The 16,091-nt window shown below is 48.1% G+C and overlaps 1 protein-coding gene across 2 annotated transcripts in view; it reads left to right on the top strand.

Moving 5' to 3' along the window:
• NMRK1 (nicotinamide riboside kinase 1) overlaps positions 1-16,091 on the top strand; it is a 290,257-nt gene that overhangs the window by 98,847 nt on the left and 175,319 nt on the right. For both annotated transcript variants that reach the window (XM_086961285.1, XM_086961286.1), the window contains exon 4: positions 945-993. In XM_086961285.1, the coding sequence (XP_086817411.1) occupies positions 945-993 (49 nt within the window). The remainder of the gene's footprint in view (positions 1-944; positions 994-16,091) is intronic.

The following is a 16,091-nucleotide window of genomic DNA, read 5'->3' as shown; positions in this document are numbered from 1 at the left end:
GTAATGGGGTCGAAAATAGACCTACCTCATGAAAATGAGGTAGGTCGCAATTTGGGCAACCCATTGGGAATTGCAGCCATCAAATGGATGGTGGACTGCCGGGGTCAGCAAACTATCATGTCTGGGATTGCCTTTAAATAAAGCAATCTTTTTATTTTTATTATGTGTTTAAAAAATGAAATTGAACCTTTAAGTTTCATTTTGTTAGAGTAGGTAGTGGTCCTTTGAACCACTGTCTGGTCTTAAAAAATATTTATTTAAACGTTCACAAAGAGGGAGAGGTCTCATGGGGACACCTTACCATTTGCACAAATGGAGATTAGAAATTAGGCGAATGGCAGGTGAGTATATTTCTTTGAATGGTGGGTGTATCTGGGTGCGCTTGTCAATGGATGGGTGTGCAAGTGGATGGGTGAGTATGTATGTCCGCATATGGCCCGACCCACTGTTCAGGCACATTACGGGCTGCCCCTGGTCAGTAGACTTTCCTCCCACTTGACACGGAAAACGCGATATGCTCTCACCACCACTTTGCGTAATTCACCTTGGGCATCGACAGTAGTCCTACAACAATTATCAGGGCTTTCTCCGGATCACCGCAAAGGCTCTTGAACTCACTTTACCAGGGGCAGGCCATTGCCTCAGCGCACACGCTAGATTAGAGTGAGTCTTGGGCCAACATAAATTGTCTGGCTACCAGATTCACCTATAGTAGGGCACATAGGGGAACATGCACAGGATATTTCTATCCCAACACGTACTACTCCCCCAAGTTCTCAGGCTGTATCCCTCCAATTTGCTTTTGCTTTATACTTGCATTGGAAACACACTTTTATCACATCTTAATTGAAGCGGTACACGTTTTAGTTTGTTATATTACAGAGTATTTGTTGACTAAATGAAAAGCATTTTGGTTTTAACACTGTTGTTCTCCTCCTTTTTAGCCAGACTCAGAGGTTGCAGTGGATGAAAATGGATTTAAACAATATGATGGTACGTTGCCTTTTAGTATAAGGGGATATTTAACTGAAAGCCTGTGAAGATATCGGGTATTTTGTGATAAAATATTATGTTCATATTTATTAGATCTTCGGTGAGACTATCATATAGAAAAACAGGAACATGCCTTATTTTTTCCATTAGGTTTTTAATGAGTGACTGTGAATACTTAGGTTGTACAGCTTGCAGAAGATACAATGCATGAAAATTCACTTTTCTTTTAATCCCTAGAGTCATGAGCATTTTGTAATGCTGATCCACTATAATGCAACCCCGGTTGTGGAGCTTTGGCTAGTACAAAGATGAAAGTAAAAACTTCTTCTACACCCCTATTTCTATTTGGTGGTGTTTTCTCCTCGTTGGTACCATGCAAAAAATGTGTATTTCTACCTTAGCAGGAGTACTATTGATTGAGGTTCCAGGAATGGAAACCACATGAAATTACTTGGTGAATCCCTTTGCTGTTGTTCACCAAATGTTTCAGTTAGATACACCCAGGAATGCCCACAAACCGGCCCCTACTTCTAAATTTGCGAATATTGAAATCCCATCATGCTGGCAAAATGTCCTTTTATGAAAATGCAATTTGTGATTGGAAAAAGTATGCCTTCCTTGAATCTACACAAATCTAGGTATGCAAAATCCTTGAACAGTGGACCATGTGTGATTGAAGTTAAATCAGCTGCTACATCTCTGGAATTGGCCTCCTGAGTGCAGTGTCTTAATTGTTTTTAAAGGGGAAACTGGGGAAGGCTTGGGCCCTGTCACTGACCGGCCTGGGCCACTCTAACTTAAAACAACAAAACAAGAGCCGGACAGTATTGAGTTCGCGACAGAGTACACAGACCTAGTGTAATAAATCACTGAGTTGGACAACCATTTGTATTGACTGAATTATTTTTTATATAAAAAATTTTTTGCAAAAAGTTTTTGGCATCAAAAGATACACCACAACATTCATAAGTATACAAGAACAAATTCAATGAACTGAACAGAAATTGTCAAAACAGTGCAAAACACAACAGAATTGTCATACATAAATAACATGGACAACTGTGAAAAGGCCTCAAATTAATTACTTTGCAGAGGCTCCAATCCTGGATATACAATAGACAAGGGGAATATTATGTTTAAAAAGAAAACCTCCTTGTAACAACCATCACGAGATACACAATAAATAACACATCAGGTGCTAAGGCTAGGAACAACATAGGAACAGTAAACAATTCCAAAGCGGGGTTTTTTTGGTTGAGTCCTAGCGAGCCCTAATAATTTTGTATCTCGGAGGTGAAAACGTCGACGCGTTTCGAACCCACTATCATTCGACGGGTTCTCCTCAGGACAGGGACTGGGGGGTCGTTGTCACTGTGAAACAATTAGGACAATGTGTAAGCGAGGAATTTTTTCATTAGCTCATCGCGTGGACTCGTCCACTTAAAAAATCAAAAGAGTACCTTATTGGTGAGATGGAGGAGTCACTCCCTGCAGGAGGAATGAAATATGAGATTTACATTAGATACTATCTACCTGTGTCGTGAGTGTGCTATGCCTGAGGTGTAACACAAGATCAAAGCGTACCTTGACAGAGGATGATGTTGCCGCTGAACAAGGACGGGGTGCCGGCCGTGATCTATTTCTCGGTGTGTGATTCTGGAATCTGGGGAGAGGGATAGAACTTAGTATTTCTCTTATGGCCGAGATACTGCACTTATGAAACGTAGAGTAGGTAAAGAGTCCTACCTTAGTTAACGTGGCGATTTGTTCAAATTAAGCGCGTGGGAGGCGGCGGCCGCCGCACGGGCTGGCGTGCTGTTGAAGAGAAGGGGGGGTGTGTACGTTAGGACTGATATTGTAATAACCATGGAATAATGCGGGTCCAAACAGAGGACACATGTCCCAAGCAGATGACTTACTTCTCGGCAGAGAATACGAGCTGCAACGGTCCGGCACACAATGACTTCTGAGAGACAGCTAGTAGCTGGAAGGGGCGTGTCTCCCTGTATTTGAACAACCCAATAGTCCCGGTGCATTCTGGGATTTGAAGTTGTTTCTGGGGAAAGCAGCACACGACTGTTCGAAGTGCGAGGGTAGATCTCATAATCCTGTTATTAGGTACAATACGGTTACAAGAGTAGCAACGGCTTCAGCAGACTGACAGAGCGGACAGACCAATAATTCACAGATTGCTGAGTTCGTTCAGATCGTTCAAACCTGACACGGCAGTGTCGAATTTCAGGATGAGGTATGCCTCTTTTTGTGCCAGTCTTGAATCAGGGTCCCCTCCGGAACCCAGAATATTTTTTATGCTTGCCAGGATGGTCCACTTGAGATCGTTTGCTGCATGATCTTTTTTCAGAAAGTGCGAGACCAGAGGCGCAGTGAGCACTTTGTTGTTAATACGGGATTTATGCTGAATTATCCGCTGGCGCACTTCTTGTGTCGTCTTCCCTATGTAAATTTTGCTGCATGGACAGGTGATTGCATACACTGCATATTTTGTTTTGCAATTAGTGAAGTCCTCATGGCGCCAGTGTTTTCTTCCATCGGTGAAGTGTGTGCCTTCGATCGTCAAGCCGCAGACTGAACAAGTTCCGCATTTGTGATGACCTTTCACGGGACCCATATTAAATAGTGTGCTTTGTGTCTCTTTTTTGATTGCACCCCTGGTGGATGAGATTTGCTGTCCTATACTTCGATTTTTCTTCAGTGCGAACAGGGGCTTGCCGATCTCTGGGATGATTTCCTCCACGAGGTGCCAGTTGCTCCGAATGATTTTTTGTACTGGATTCGTATGTGGTCCGAATGTAGAAACGCATACCATCCGATCTGTAGGTGACTTGACCCTTTTCTGGAGAAGGTGTTCTCTAGGTGTCCACCTCGCTCTCTTCATCGAGTGTTTAACGAGTTTCTCTGGGTATCCTCTCTCTTTCAGTTTGTTTGTGAGGGCTTCTCCATGGATGTTGAAATCTTCAGTTCTTGAACAATTCCTTCTCACCCTCAGGAACTGTCCGTAGGGAAGGTTGTTCTTAAGGGTCTTCGGATGGTAGCTTCTGTAGTGAAGCGAATTATTTTTATTGGTTTTTTTCTGATAAAGGGTCGACTGGAGACCTTCAGGTGTAGCTTTGATCTCGACATCCAGGAATGGCATCACTTGGTGGTCATAGGACAGGCTGAACTTTATATCCGGACTTCTGTTATTCAACCAGTCATGGAACTCTTCTAGAGTTTGTGGTGTACCATTCCAGATACACCACACGTCGTCTATGTACCTCATCCATTGCCCAATATGGGCTTTGTACGGGTTGTTGTTATATACGAACCTCTCCTCATACTGGGCCATGTACAGTATTGCCATCTCAGGTGCGAACGGGCACCCCATTGCTGATCCTTTGATTTGTAGGAACATTTCCTCTTCAAACACAAAGAAATTCTTCTTTAGAGCAAGGGCCGCGAAGTTGACAATCAGCTCGGTTGGTACCCTGTGGGGACGTGGTTTGGTGTCTAGGTACATTTCGATTACATCCACTCCGTCTTGTTGCGGGATTTGAGTATATAAGGACGACACGTCCATTGTGACCAAAAGTTGAGTATTTGGGTCAAAATCCAAGCCTTCCACTTTGTTGATGAAATCCATAGTGTCGCGAAGGTACGATGGTACCTAGACACCAGACCACGTCCCCACAGGGTACCAACCGAGCTGATTGTCAACTTCGCGGCCCTTGCTCTAAAGAAGAATTTCTTTGTGTTTGAAGAGGAAATGTTCCTACAAATCAAAGGATCAGCAATGGGGTGCCCGTTCGCACCTGAGATGGCAATACTGTACATGGCCCAGTATGAGGAGAGGTTCGTATATAACAACCCGTACAAAGCCCATATTGGGCAATGGATGAGGTACATAGACGACGTGTGGTGTATCTGGAATGGTACACCACAAACTCTAGAAGATTTCCATGACTGGTTGAATAACAGAAGTCCGGATATAAAGTTCAGCCTGTCCTATGACCACCAAGTGATGCCATTCCTGGATGTCGAGATCAAAGCTACACCTGAAGGTCTCCAGTCGACCCTTTATCAGAAAAAAACCGATAAAAATAATTCGCTTCACTACAGAAGCTACCATCCGAAGACCCTTAAGAACAACCTTCCCTACGGACAGTTCCTGAGGGTGAGAAGGAATTGTTCAAGAACTGAAGATTTCAACATCCATGGAGAAGCCCTCACAAACAAACTGAAAGAGAGAGGATACCCAGAGAAACTCGTTAAACACTCGATGAAGAGAGCGAGGTGGACACCTAGAGAACACCTTCTCCAGAAAAGGGTCAAGTCACCTACAGATCGGATGGTATGCGTTTCTACATTCGGACCACATACGAATCCAGTACAAAAAATCATTCGGAGCAACTGGCACCTCGTGGAGGAAATCATCCCAGAGATCGGCAAGCCCCTGTTCGCACTGAAGAAAAATCGAAGTATAGGACAGCAAATCTCATCCACCAGGGGTGCAATCAAAAAAGAGACACAAAGCACACTATTTAATATGGGTCCAGTGAAAGGTCATCACAAATGCGGAACTTGTTCAGTCTGCGGCTTGACGATCGAAGGCACACACTTCACCGATGGAAGAAAACACTGGCGCCATGAGGACTTCACTAATTGCAAAACAAAATATGCAGTGTATGCAATCACCTGTCCATGCAGCAAAATTTACATAGGGAAGACGACACAAGAAGTGCGCCAGCGGATAATTCAGCATAAATCCCGTATTAACAACAAAGTGCTCACTGCGCCTCTGGTCTCGCACTTTCTGAAAAAAGATTATGCAGCAAACGATCTCAAGTGGACCATCCTGGCAAGCATAAAAAATATTCCGGGTTCCGGAGGGGACCCTGATTCAAGACTGGCACAAAAAGAGGCATACCTCATCCTGAAATTCGACACTGCCGTGTCAGGTTTGAACGATCTGAACGAACTCAGCAATCTGTGAATTATTGGTCTGTCCGCTCTGTCAGTCTGCTGAAGCCGTTGCTACTCTTGTAACCGTATTGTACCTAATAACAGGATTATGAGATCTACCCTCGCACTTCGAACAGTCGTGTGCTGCTTTCCCCAGAAACAACTTCAAATCCCAGAATGCACCGGGACTATTGGGTTGTTCAAATACAGGGAAACACGCCCCTTCCAGCTACTAGCTGTCTCTCAGAAGTCATTGTGTGCCGGACCGTTGCAGCTCGTATTCTCTGCCGAGAAGTAAGTCATCTGCTTGGGACATGTGTCCTCTGTTTGGACCCGCATTATTCCATGGTTATTACAATATCAGTCCTAACGTACACACCCCCCCTTCGCTTCAACAGCACGCCAGCCCGTGCGGCGGCCGCCGCCTCCCACGCGCTTAATTTGAACAAATCGCCACGTTAACTAAGGTAGGACTCTTTACCTACTCTACGTTTCATAAGTGCAGTATCTCGGCCATAAGAGAAATACTAAGTTCTATCCCTCTCCCCAGATTCCAGAATCACACACCGAGAAATAGATCACGGCCGGCACCCCGTCCTTGTTCAGCGGCAACATCGTCCTCTGTCAAGGTACGCTTTGATCTTGTGTTACACCTCAGGCATAGCACACTCACGACACAGGTAGATAGTATCTAATGTAAATCTCATATTTCATTCCTCCTGCAGGGAGTGACTCCTCCATCTCACCAATAAGGTACTCTTTTGATTTTTTAAGTGGACGAGTCCACGCGATGAGCTAATGAAAAAATTCCTCGCTTACACATTGTCCTAATTGTTTCACAGTGACAACGACCCCCCAGTCCCTGTCCTGAGGAGAACCCGTCGAATGATAGTGGGTTCGAAACGCGTCGACGTTTTCACTTCCGAGATACAAAATTATTAGGGCTCGCTAGGACTCAACCAAAAAAACCCCGCTTTGGAATTGTTTACTGTTCCTATGTTGTTCCTAGCCTTAGCACCTGATGTGTTATTTATTGTGTATCTCGTGATGGTTGTTACAAGGAGGTTTTCTTTTTAAACATAATATTCCCCTTGTCTATTGTATATCCAGGATTGGAGCCTCTGCAAAGTAATTAATTTGAGGCCTTTTCACAGTTGTCCATGTTATTTATGTATGACAATTCTGTTGTGTTTTGCACTGTTTTGACAATTTCTGTTCAGTTCATTGAATTTGTTCTTGTATACTTATGAATGTTGTGGTGTATCTTTTGATGCCAAAAACTTTTTGCAAAAAAATTTTTATATAAAAAATAATTCAGTCAATACAAATGGTTGTCCAACCCAGTGATTTATTACACTAGGTCTGTGTACTCTGTCGCGAACTCAATACTGTCCGGCTCTTGTTTTGTTGTTTTAATTGTTTTTAAAGCCAGGTAATATTTACTTCTCTTAACATTTAATGTTTTATTTTTCATTTTTCCATGAATTACACAGTCAGACATATCAAACTGTGAAACTGCCAAAGCTTACACAACCACTACAATGAGGTTACTCAACACCCTAAAAATTCATCGAATTTAATTTAATTCCACATGACATGCAGTTGGAATTCAGTCCAGGAAGACGGCATACAGTGCTGTCCTCCGTCTCCTGACTGTTGCTGATATGGCTGCTTCAGCTGATCTCTCAATATCTATTTCAGATTCAAGTGTATGCCAATGACAATCAAGTTCATGTACAAGGGAGCAGCCATACCAATAACTGAAATGAACCCTTATTGCCTTGAGTCATTTATTGATGGAAAAGGAGTGTTTCTTATGCTTCTTCAAAAATGTAAATATCCAGAGTGGGAGAACCTGCTGGTGAAAGTATTCCCTTTTACTGGCCTTGTGACCTGCGAAAGCAGTGAAAAGCTGAGAGTATGGTCTGATTATGATCTTTCGCAGATTATGATTATTCTCTGCTGCCTACATGCTGAGCAGCCTGTTGTAACCCAAGGGTAGACTATTCACCAGAGGACGCTGTATTTTGGTCACAGGCTTTATTTCGTGGGTACAACGAGCCACCGCTCCTCGCAGCACAGAAGAGAGGCACCAACTGACTCTTTTCAGAACAGGCACCACAGAGCACTATGACAACACATAAAGGTTCTATGTGGAACCTTAAACAAGCATATGTAAGCACAACAAATTATCTATTTTTTTTACACAAATGATAACTAAGTAAAGTACAGAAATGTACAAAAAAAACGAAAACAAAGAAAGCATAGATGAACAAAATCAAATACATTACAATCAGGACATCATAAACAATGTGCAAAATGGCAGTACTGCAATTTCAGCGTAATTTTCAGGGAAGACTTCTAGCACGAATAGACTTCCTTGGTACTTGGCAAGTGACATTGGTTTTAGCGACAGTACCTGAGGATACAAAGGCTGGACCAGTAAGAGCATCAAGCTCAATACTTCTGGTAACATTGCAAATATCAATTGCAGAATGAACTTTCACAACTTTAGCTAGGTTCCAACAATATCCTCCACGAACCATGACAGCACCCCCACAAACCTTTTCTACACAGACTGGTTCACCAAAGGACCTTCCACCTTTTAAAAAAAAGCTGGTGCTTTTTATACGAACCAAGTGCCCTGGAGTCTCGTTGACTGTCTTTAGACTTCTTTTGATTATACCTATCGGACATCTTCTTTTGTGCAGTTTTAACTTGTGTTTCCAGCGCATCATTGTCAACCCAACATGATACTTTATCACAAATCGTTCTTAGCAAACCAAGCAGAATAAAGTGCAGAAGTGGGTACTCTACCTTTGAGTGATATAAAAGGCGCCACTTTGGTTAGGGAATATGGCGTAGTGCGGTAAAACCAGAGCATGGACCTGATCGCACCCTCAACGTCATAACAATGATTCTTTGCCCACTAGATGCATTCTACCGCCACTCTGTTCATCCTCTCTAACAAACTGTTGGTTTGAGGGTGTCCAACAGAGCTTCTAAGATACTTCACGCCAGATTCATTCAAAAACACACTCATTTCCTGATTGACAAACTGCACCCCATTATCCGAGACAAGAGCCTCTAGGAACCCTTCCCGCATGAAAATCTTTTAAAAACAGAATAGCAGGGGGCTTGTCCAAGATGGCGACTGTGTAAGACGCTCTTCACGGTCGCTCCAGCCTGCCGAACTCACCAGCACTAACATCGCCTTCCATCTACGGGTGACTTTGGGCGGAAGACACCATCGCTGCTTCTCTGACACCCCATAGAAGTTGTTGGAGGCGCGGGGGCCCGCCTCGGACTGCCCGGACGCTGAGCCCCGCCGTGCGGTGCTATTCTTGTGCTGCTGAGGCCTGGTGACAGCGGCTGACTGGGGCCAGCCTGGCGTGCTTCCCTCCGCCGCCTGTGGGGGCCTGCGGGCGCTGTCTGCGGGGCATCCACTGAGGGGATTGGAGCGGATCGTAGAGGAGCCGGACATTACCCATCACAGCCCGCTCCTGAGACTCTGCCTGCGGCCGCGCGCCAAACCCTCCCGCGACGCTCTGGGCCCTGCCTGACGCCGGTGCGTCGGCCGGACACAGCGCCGCTCTGGGCTGGAGAGCGGCTGCAGCTTCGGCTTGCATTGAGCGGGACATAGAAAACAGTCCCAGAGCGCGACTGGCAAGCCTCTCACCGGCCTTTCCGCGCCGCACCACTGCTCTGCTCCCCGCCCAGGAGGACTCCAGGTACGACCCGCCCTTTGCTCTTCTTGGACCCCGAGGCCTGCCGGCGCGTTCCTCTCCCCCCCCCCCCCCCCCCCACCTCTGCTGGGAGTGGTGCTAGAGCCCTGGAAATACCTGCAGCTGACATCACCATAGCACTGACGTGGGCGGCGGGGAGATCCAAGGGGCCACCGTGCTTTCCGGTACTGCTGCCTCGCCCACAACAGCAGCACCTAGACTTTCACCCTCATGATCCTGTGGGTCGCTTCCAACACCCAGTGAGTGCCTGTGCTAAATCCCTAGGGTGGACCAAGACATCTCTCCCCGTCGACTGCGCGTGGGCCCATTCACCTTCAGTGGGCCATTGAGGAATGGTTTGGCGGGCGTTGAGGTGGACAGCGTGGGAAAGGACGTGGCGCTGTCCCCCTTCCCCCGCGACCTTTTTAACTGCGGGCCCCTGTGCCCATCGCGACCCCTACTTGCTCTGGCACTGCAATCCCCTCCAGGGGTCCTCAACGACTGCTGGTAGCTGCAACCACCTGCAATCGACATCGCTACATCTGCTGTCCTGATCCTGCCGTTGGTTTCTCCGCTCACCATATACGCCAGGCTTACTACACCCTCAACACGCCCTCCTCAAATTCGTTCCTGCATTGCTTACCGACGTCGGACCACAGCAGGGTCTTTGCTGGGAAGTGGCCCCCCCCCCATGGCATCTGGGCACCCTAAGAAAGACCACTCGGTCAAGGACATGCTCCAACCCAAGTTGAGCCCACGCCAGGATGAGTCGACAGGGGCGGCTGGTGGAGCGGACGCTGCTCCGGCCACCCAGGCCTTCATGGCATCGCTCTGCTCCGCCCTTAAAGAGGACCTCCAAGAACTCAAAGACCAACTGGCAGTAGATTTACGAGTAGTTCGCTGCGATGTCTTGGACATTGGGGACTGGGTCGCAACACTGGAGGAACATGAGAATGGTCATGACGAGGAACTTCAGATGCTGCAACAGGAGGTTCTCCTACTCAAAGAACATATTGAGCTCCAAGGGCAGGCGGAGGATCTCGAACTGCTCCCGTTGCAACAATGTGCGTATCCACAGGGTGAAACAGGGAGTGGAGTAAGACGACATCGCAGATTTTGTGCAGGCCCTGTTCAGGCATATCCTGGGCCCGGATCACACTACAGAGATACAACTTGATAGAGTCCATTGAGTGGGCCTGCCTCGCCAGAGTAATGCACCTCCACCGGACATCCTGGCGTGTGTCCACAACTTTCAACTAAGGGAATGTATTCTCCGTAAGGCCAGAGACTCTCACCCCCTGCAATTTCGGGGCCTCACACCAACTCTTTACCATGACTTTTCCGCGGTCACAATGCACAAGAGACGTGAATTCCGGCCCGTCACCCAGTGCCTGGGGTAGAAGGGGATCCCCTACGCGTGGGGGCTTACGACCTCCTTGGCATCCCGCCTCCGGAGTCGGCGCACTCACTGGGAACACCTGCACCCCACAGCACACGCCAAGACCGATGGCACACCGTGGGCGGACCCTCCTCCTCGCCCCTTGGCCCGGACGCAGCTGCCCGCGCAAAAGAGCGGGACGGTGTCCTGGCATCACTGGCTGGCAGTGCTGCCAACACCTCTCCCGCCTGATTCTTCCCACTTACTAACATATGGAAGTCACTGCTCGAGCGGGCTGGAGGACTGCCATCCTTACCCGCTTTCTTGGACTTGACCTGACGCCTTCCCCTTTACTACATGACGAACTCTTGTCATTCCCGCACGGTTGCGGTTGTTTCGTACCACATTGAAGTATCCAACCAATTTCAGCCCTGTTGGGTGCTTGTCGTGCCATTTTTGTTGTTCTGTATTGGGGTTTGTTTTGGAGTTGGGTGGGTTTCCTCCTCAGTGAGTCCTTATACAGGCCATGTATACCATAATGGTACAGATTTTGAGGTTTTCGCCTCCCAGGTTCCTCCTAACTCATTTCCATTCAGGCGCGGAGCTCCATTGCTCAGAACACAACTACCCCCTCCCGCCCCCATCTAGACCTTAAAGTACGGGGCCTCAACAATATAACTAAATGGAGAGCGGTGTAGTCCCTTTTTGAAAACTCGGGTGCTGATCTTTGCCTCCTTCAGGATACCCACCTCTTGACATCAGATACCCACCACATGCAATACAAACACTTTCCCCACCAGTACTGGTCCTCTATGACAAGCAAGAGGGGTGGAGTGGCCATCCTAGTCGCCATACATTTTAGGGGTTCAGTAGTTGGGCCCATACAGGAGATCAAAGGACGCCTTTTAGCCCTACGCCTCCAAATTGGCTCCTCCTCCAGCACCTTCACTTCCATTTACTCCCCTAATGAATGCCCAGAGAAATGTTTGATAGAGGCCTGCGCTGCAGTACTACACTCTCCTGACCCAGTGGTGGTGGTAGGAGTGGACCTTAACTTAGTGATGAACAAGGACCTCAATTGTTCAGGCTCTCGCACTGGGGGCGCAGCTCCATCTCAGCGTCAGGCGAGGAATGGCTGCGCGATGCCGGAATTAAGGATACCTGGCGCTGCACGCATCCGACCTGCAGGGACTATTCCTATTACTTAGCTGCGTGTAAAACATATGCCCGGTTAGACCACTTTCTAGTTACCTCCGCGGGCTGGACCTTCGTCACAGGGGCGACTATCGAGGTGAGGGCCCTCTCTGATCATGCACATATCACACTGTCCATGCGCTTCCCGTCTGCGAGTGCTGCCCCCGCACTGCGCTGGCGCCTGCAAGATTCCCTGCCTAGGTCCCCCAGTGTAGTTGCAGACGTCAGGCGCTGCATCACAGTTTATATCGCGACAAACAGGGATGACACTCCACTATCCTCGGTATGGGAGGCGCTCAAATTGGTCACTAGGGGAGCCCCTATAGCTGAAGCCTCTTATGACAACAAGGTTAGGCAATCGAAACGCACGGAACTGGAATCCGCAGTCAGGGAGTTGGAGGCCATACATAAACATACAGGTGGCCCCCGCATATGGAGTCACCTAGAGAAAGAACGCCTTCAACTTCGTTGCCTAGATCTCGACCGTGCCGAACACGCAGCAGTGCGCCTAAAACACAAATATTTTGTGGGCTCCAACAAAGGATGCCACATGCTAGCACACTGCCTTCACAGCCAACAAGAAGCGCATTCGGTCCCAACGCTCCGTGATGACTCCAGCCGTTCCATCGCCGTCGACACCCAGAATGTGGCAGCCTTCCACTCCTTCTACAGTGCGCTCTACACGGCAGACCCCACTTTAGATTCAGATCCCTCGGACTACATCGCCGGGGTGGCCATAACACCCTTACCCGAGGAAGAAGCAGGTTCCCTGGAAGCACCTATTCGTATAGCCAAGTTGATACCCGCAATCGCGCGATTGAAGCTACAGAAAGCACCGGGATCTGATGGCCTTAGTGCCCTTTTTTACAAGACCTACTGTGCGGAACTTGCTCCGCTGCTAGCACGGTTATTCAACTCCTATGCGGATACTGGGTCTCTTTATCCCTCTATGCTGAAGGCCTCTATATTGGTCATCCCTAAGTCTGGTAAAGACCCGGAACTTTGTAGCTCATACCGACCGATCTCCTTATTGAATATAGATGGCAAATTATTTTCTAGTATACTAGCACACAGACTAAATCCCCACATGCCAGGTCTTGTTGATCCCGATCAATCCGGCTTCATTCCGATTAGGCAATGTGGGAACAACACTAAACGCATCTGACATCTTATTGACAAGGTGCATCAGTCAAAAGAAGAGGCTCTTCTAGCAATTGACGCAGAGAAAGCATTCGACCGTGTACACTGGCCGTACCTCTTTGCGACTCTGGAACGCTTTGGAATGGGGTCGTGCTTCCAGGGCTGTATTGAGAGCATCTACAGCACGCTCCGGGCAGCCGTTCTGGTCAATGGTGTCCTTTCGGCGCACTTTGCAGTGGGGAGGGGGACACGACAGGGGTGCCCCCTTTCTCCCCTGCTCTTCGTCCTCTAAATGGAGCCAATGGCTCAGCGTCTCGGAGATAACCCTCTTGCCCGTGGTATTCCCTTTGGCCTAAATAAACACCATCTCAATCTATATGCCGATCTTATCTTCTCAGTGGCCCAACCCCTAGCTTCCTTACTGGCTATTGTGAACGACCTCTGTGAATTTAGCCAGTTCTCTGGCTTTAAAATCAACATGCAAAAGTCACAGGTGCTCAACCTCACAGCTTCTCCCCAGACAGAGGAGGCTCTCCGGAATCGGTTTGCATTCGATTGGGTGGCTGACGGTATCACATACCTCGGGCTGGTCCTCCACAAAAGCCTTGTACGGACGGCGGAAATAAATTGCTCTGCACTGCTACAACGAATCCCCACAGATCTAAATCGTTGGCGCCGTTTGCCTCTGACATGGTTCGGGAGATTATCTGAGGTTGAGATGAATATACTACCACGGGCTCTCTACCTATTTCAAACGCTACTGCTTGAACCCCCTCCGCACACACTTCGGCAGATGCAGTCGGAGATAGAAGGGTTCATCCAGGGCAGGTCGGCGCCCCGATTGCACAAAGCACATCTTCAGAGACCTAAGAAAGCGGGAGGCCTAGCCCTCCCTAATATAGCCTGATATTTCTACGCCTCCCAGCTGCGGTGCCTGGTGGAGTAGAACCGCCCCATGACCGAGAAATATTCGGTGTTCGTGGACCAAACCGTAGCGGGCCACCACATTTGGCGTGATACCTGGATCCCACGATCGGCTCGCGCATGAGGCTTATACTCCTCTCCCGTCACGCGTCCTACAATTCTCGCGTGGGACAGGGTATCCCGGAGAGCTCATCTGTCCACCTTCCCCTCTCCCTTGACCCTACTTTCCATGAACCCTGCTTTCCCGCTGGGGGTGAATAACTGAGTGGCGACACGCTGGATCGAGGGGGGCTGCAAACGCCTAGGCCATCTCTTTGATCTTGGAGGGCTGATCCCATTCAAAGAACTCAGAGCAGACTATAACCTGTCTGCATCCGATTATTACCTGCACTCGCAAATGGCGCACTGGCTATCGGGGCCCGAGACACGACCCCTGGCTTTCCGAAATGGGTCCTTAGCAAAAAAGACGACCAGCACCTAATCTCGGAAATATATGCCTTCTTTACGGCGGCTCTCCCTTCGACAAGCACCGCTGGGCTGAAACGATGGGGAACAGAACTAGGCCGTACCCTATCGGACAAGGAATGGGAGGATGTTTTTTACCAAGCTTGCCACACCACCTACTCCTAGTCACACAAACGGCCTTCAAGAACTCGACATACTGGTACTATACTCCTGATAGGATCTCCCGATGGCAATCCCAGTGCGATGGCCTCTGCTGGAGGGGGCGCGGTAGTCCAGGGACTCTCTTACACCTACTATGGCAATTCACCAAACTAACTCGCTATTGGGATCAGATACTTAATGACATTGATAAGGGATTCACCACCTTCATACCCCGGCTCCCTGCATACACCCTTCTGGGCCTTCCTAATGACTTATCATGTCCCCTACGCTCACTTAAGGGGAAGCAAATGGCGCTTGCACTGAACGCTGCGCACAGGGTAATACTAACACGGTGGAAGACAGACACTGCTCCGGAACACATACATTGGGTGCATCAGCTGTTGAACCTCTTAGCGATGGAAAAGCTCTCCATGGCAGCTGCTGGGAAGTCTGCAGACTTTGCTGACACCTGGGTCCCGTTCTTGACTATTCTTTCCACAGAATTTCAGGAAGTGACCTGCCCCCGATATCTCGTATCCTTAAACTGATCCCAGAGGACGCCCCTGCCCCTTGTTTAAGTATATTTGGATTTTACTCTCGCTCTCCTTTCCTCTTGCAGATTTAGTGTCCCAACGGTGGCCCATAGGATTCCTGAAATCAATATTGTTTTCTTCTTTCCCTTTTCCTGGATTGGATGGCTCACTGAGGAGATTGGGTGGAGGGAGGGTGTGGGATTTGTTTTGACATTGGGTCTATTGTCTCAAGGTCTGCAAAAGATAACTTGGAACTCCTGCCTCACAATTCCCTTGGGTGTTCGCCCTCAATCTTGCCTACCAGTTCCTTGCCTTAAGACGCGGACGGCCCTGTAGAGTTGTAGGTGGCATGCTGTGTAGAATAGTCAAAGCCTTAGGCTGCCTCAACCTCCTGGTACAATTGCTATAGACTCTGCCAGCCCGCTGGGTTGTAGGTGATTTGACCTGTTCAATGCTTATATCCTGTCAATAAAAAAAGATTTAAAACTAAAAACAGAATAGCATTACTGGCTGTGGGAGAGGAGCAGAACTTGACTTCCGGCCACTTGCTATGGAAATCCATAAGAACAAACACAAAGCATAAGTTGTGTGGTAGAACATTGAAAGGGCCAACCATATCATTGCCCACTTAAAGCCATG

The sequence above is a fragment of the Lissotriton vulgaris genome, chromosome 3_1, assembly GCF_964263255.1.
Source record: "Lissotriton vulgaris chromosome 3_1, aLisVul1.2, whole genome shotgun sequence".
Classification (NCBI taxonomy): domain Eukaryota; kingdom Metazoa; phylum Chordata; class Amphibia; order Caudata; family Salamandridae; genus Lissotriton; species Lissotriton vulgaris.
This window is presented reverse-complemented; position numbering and strand designations above follow the sequence as displayed.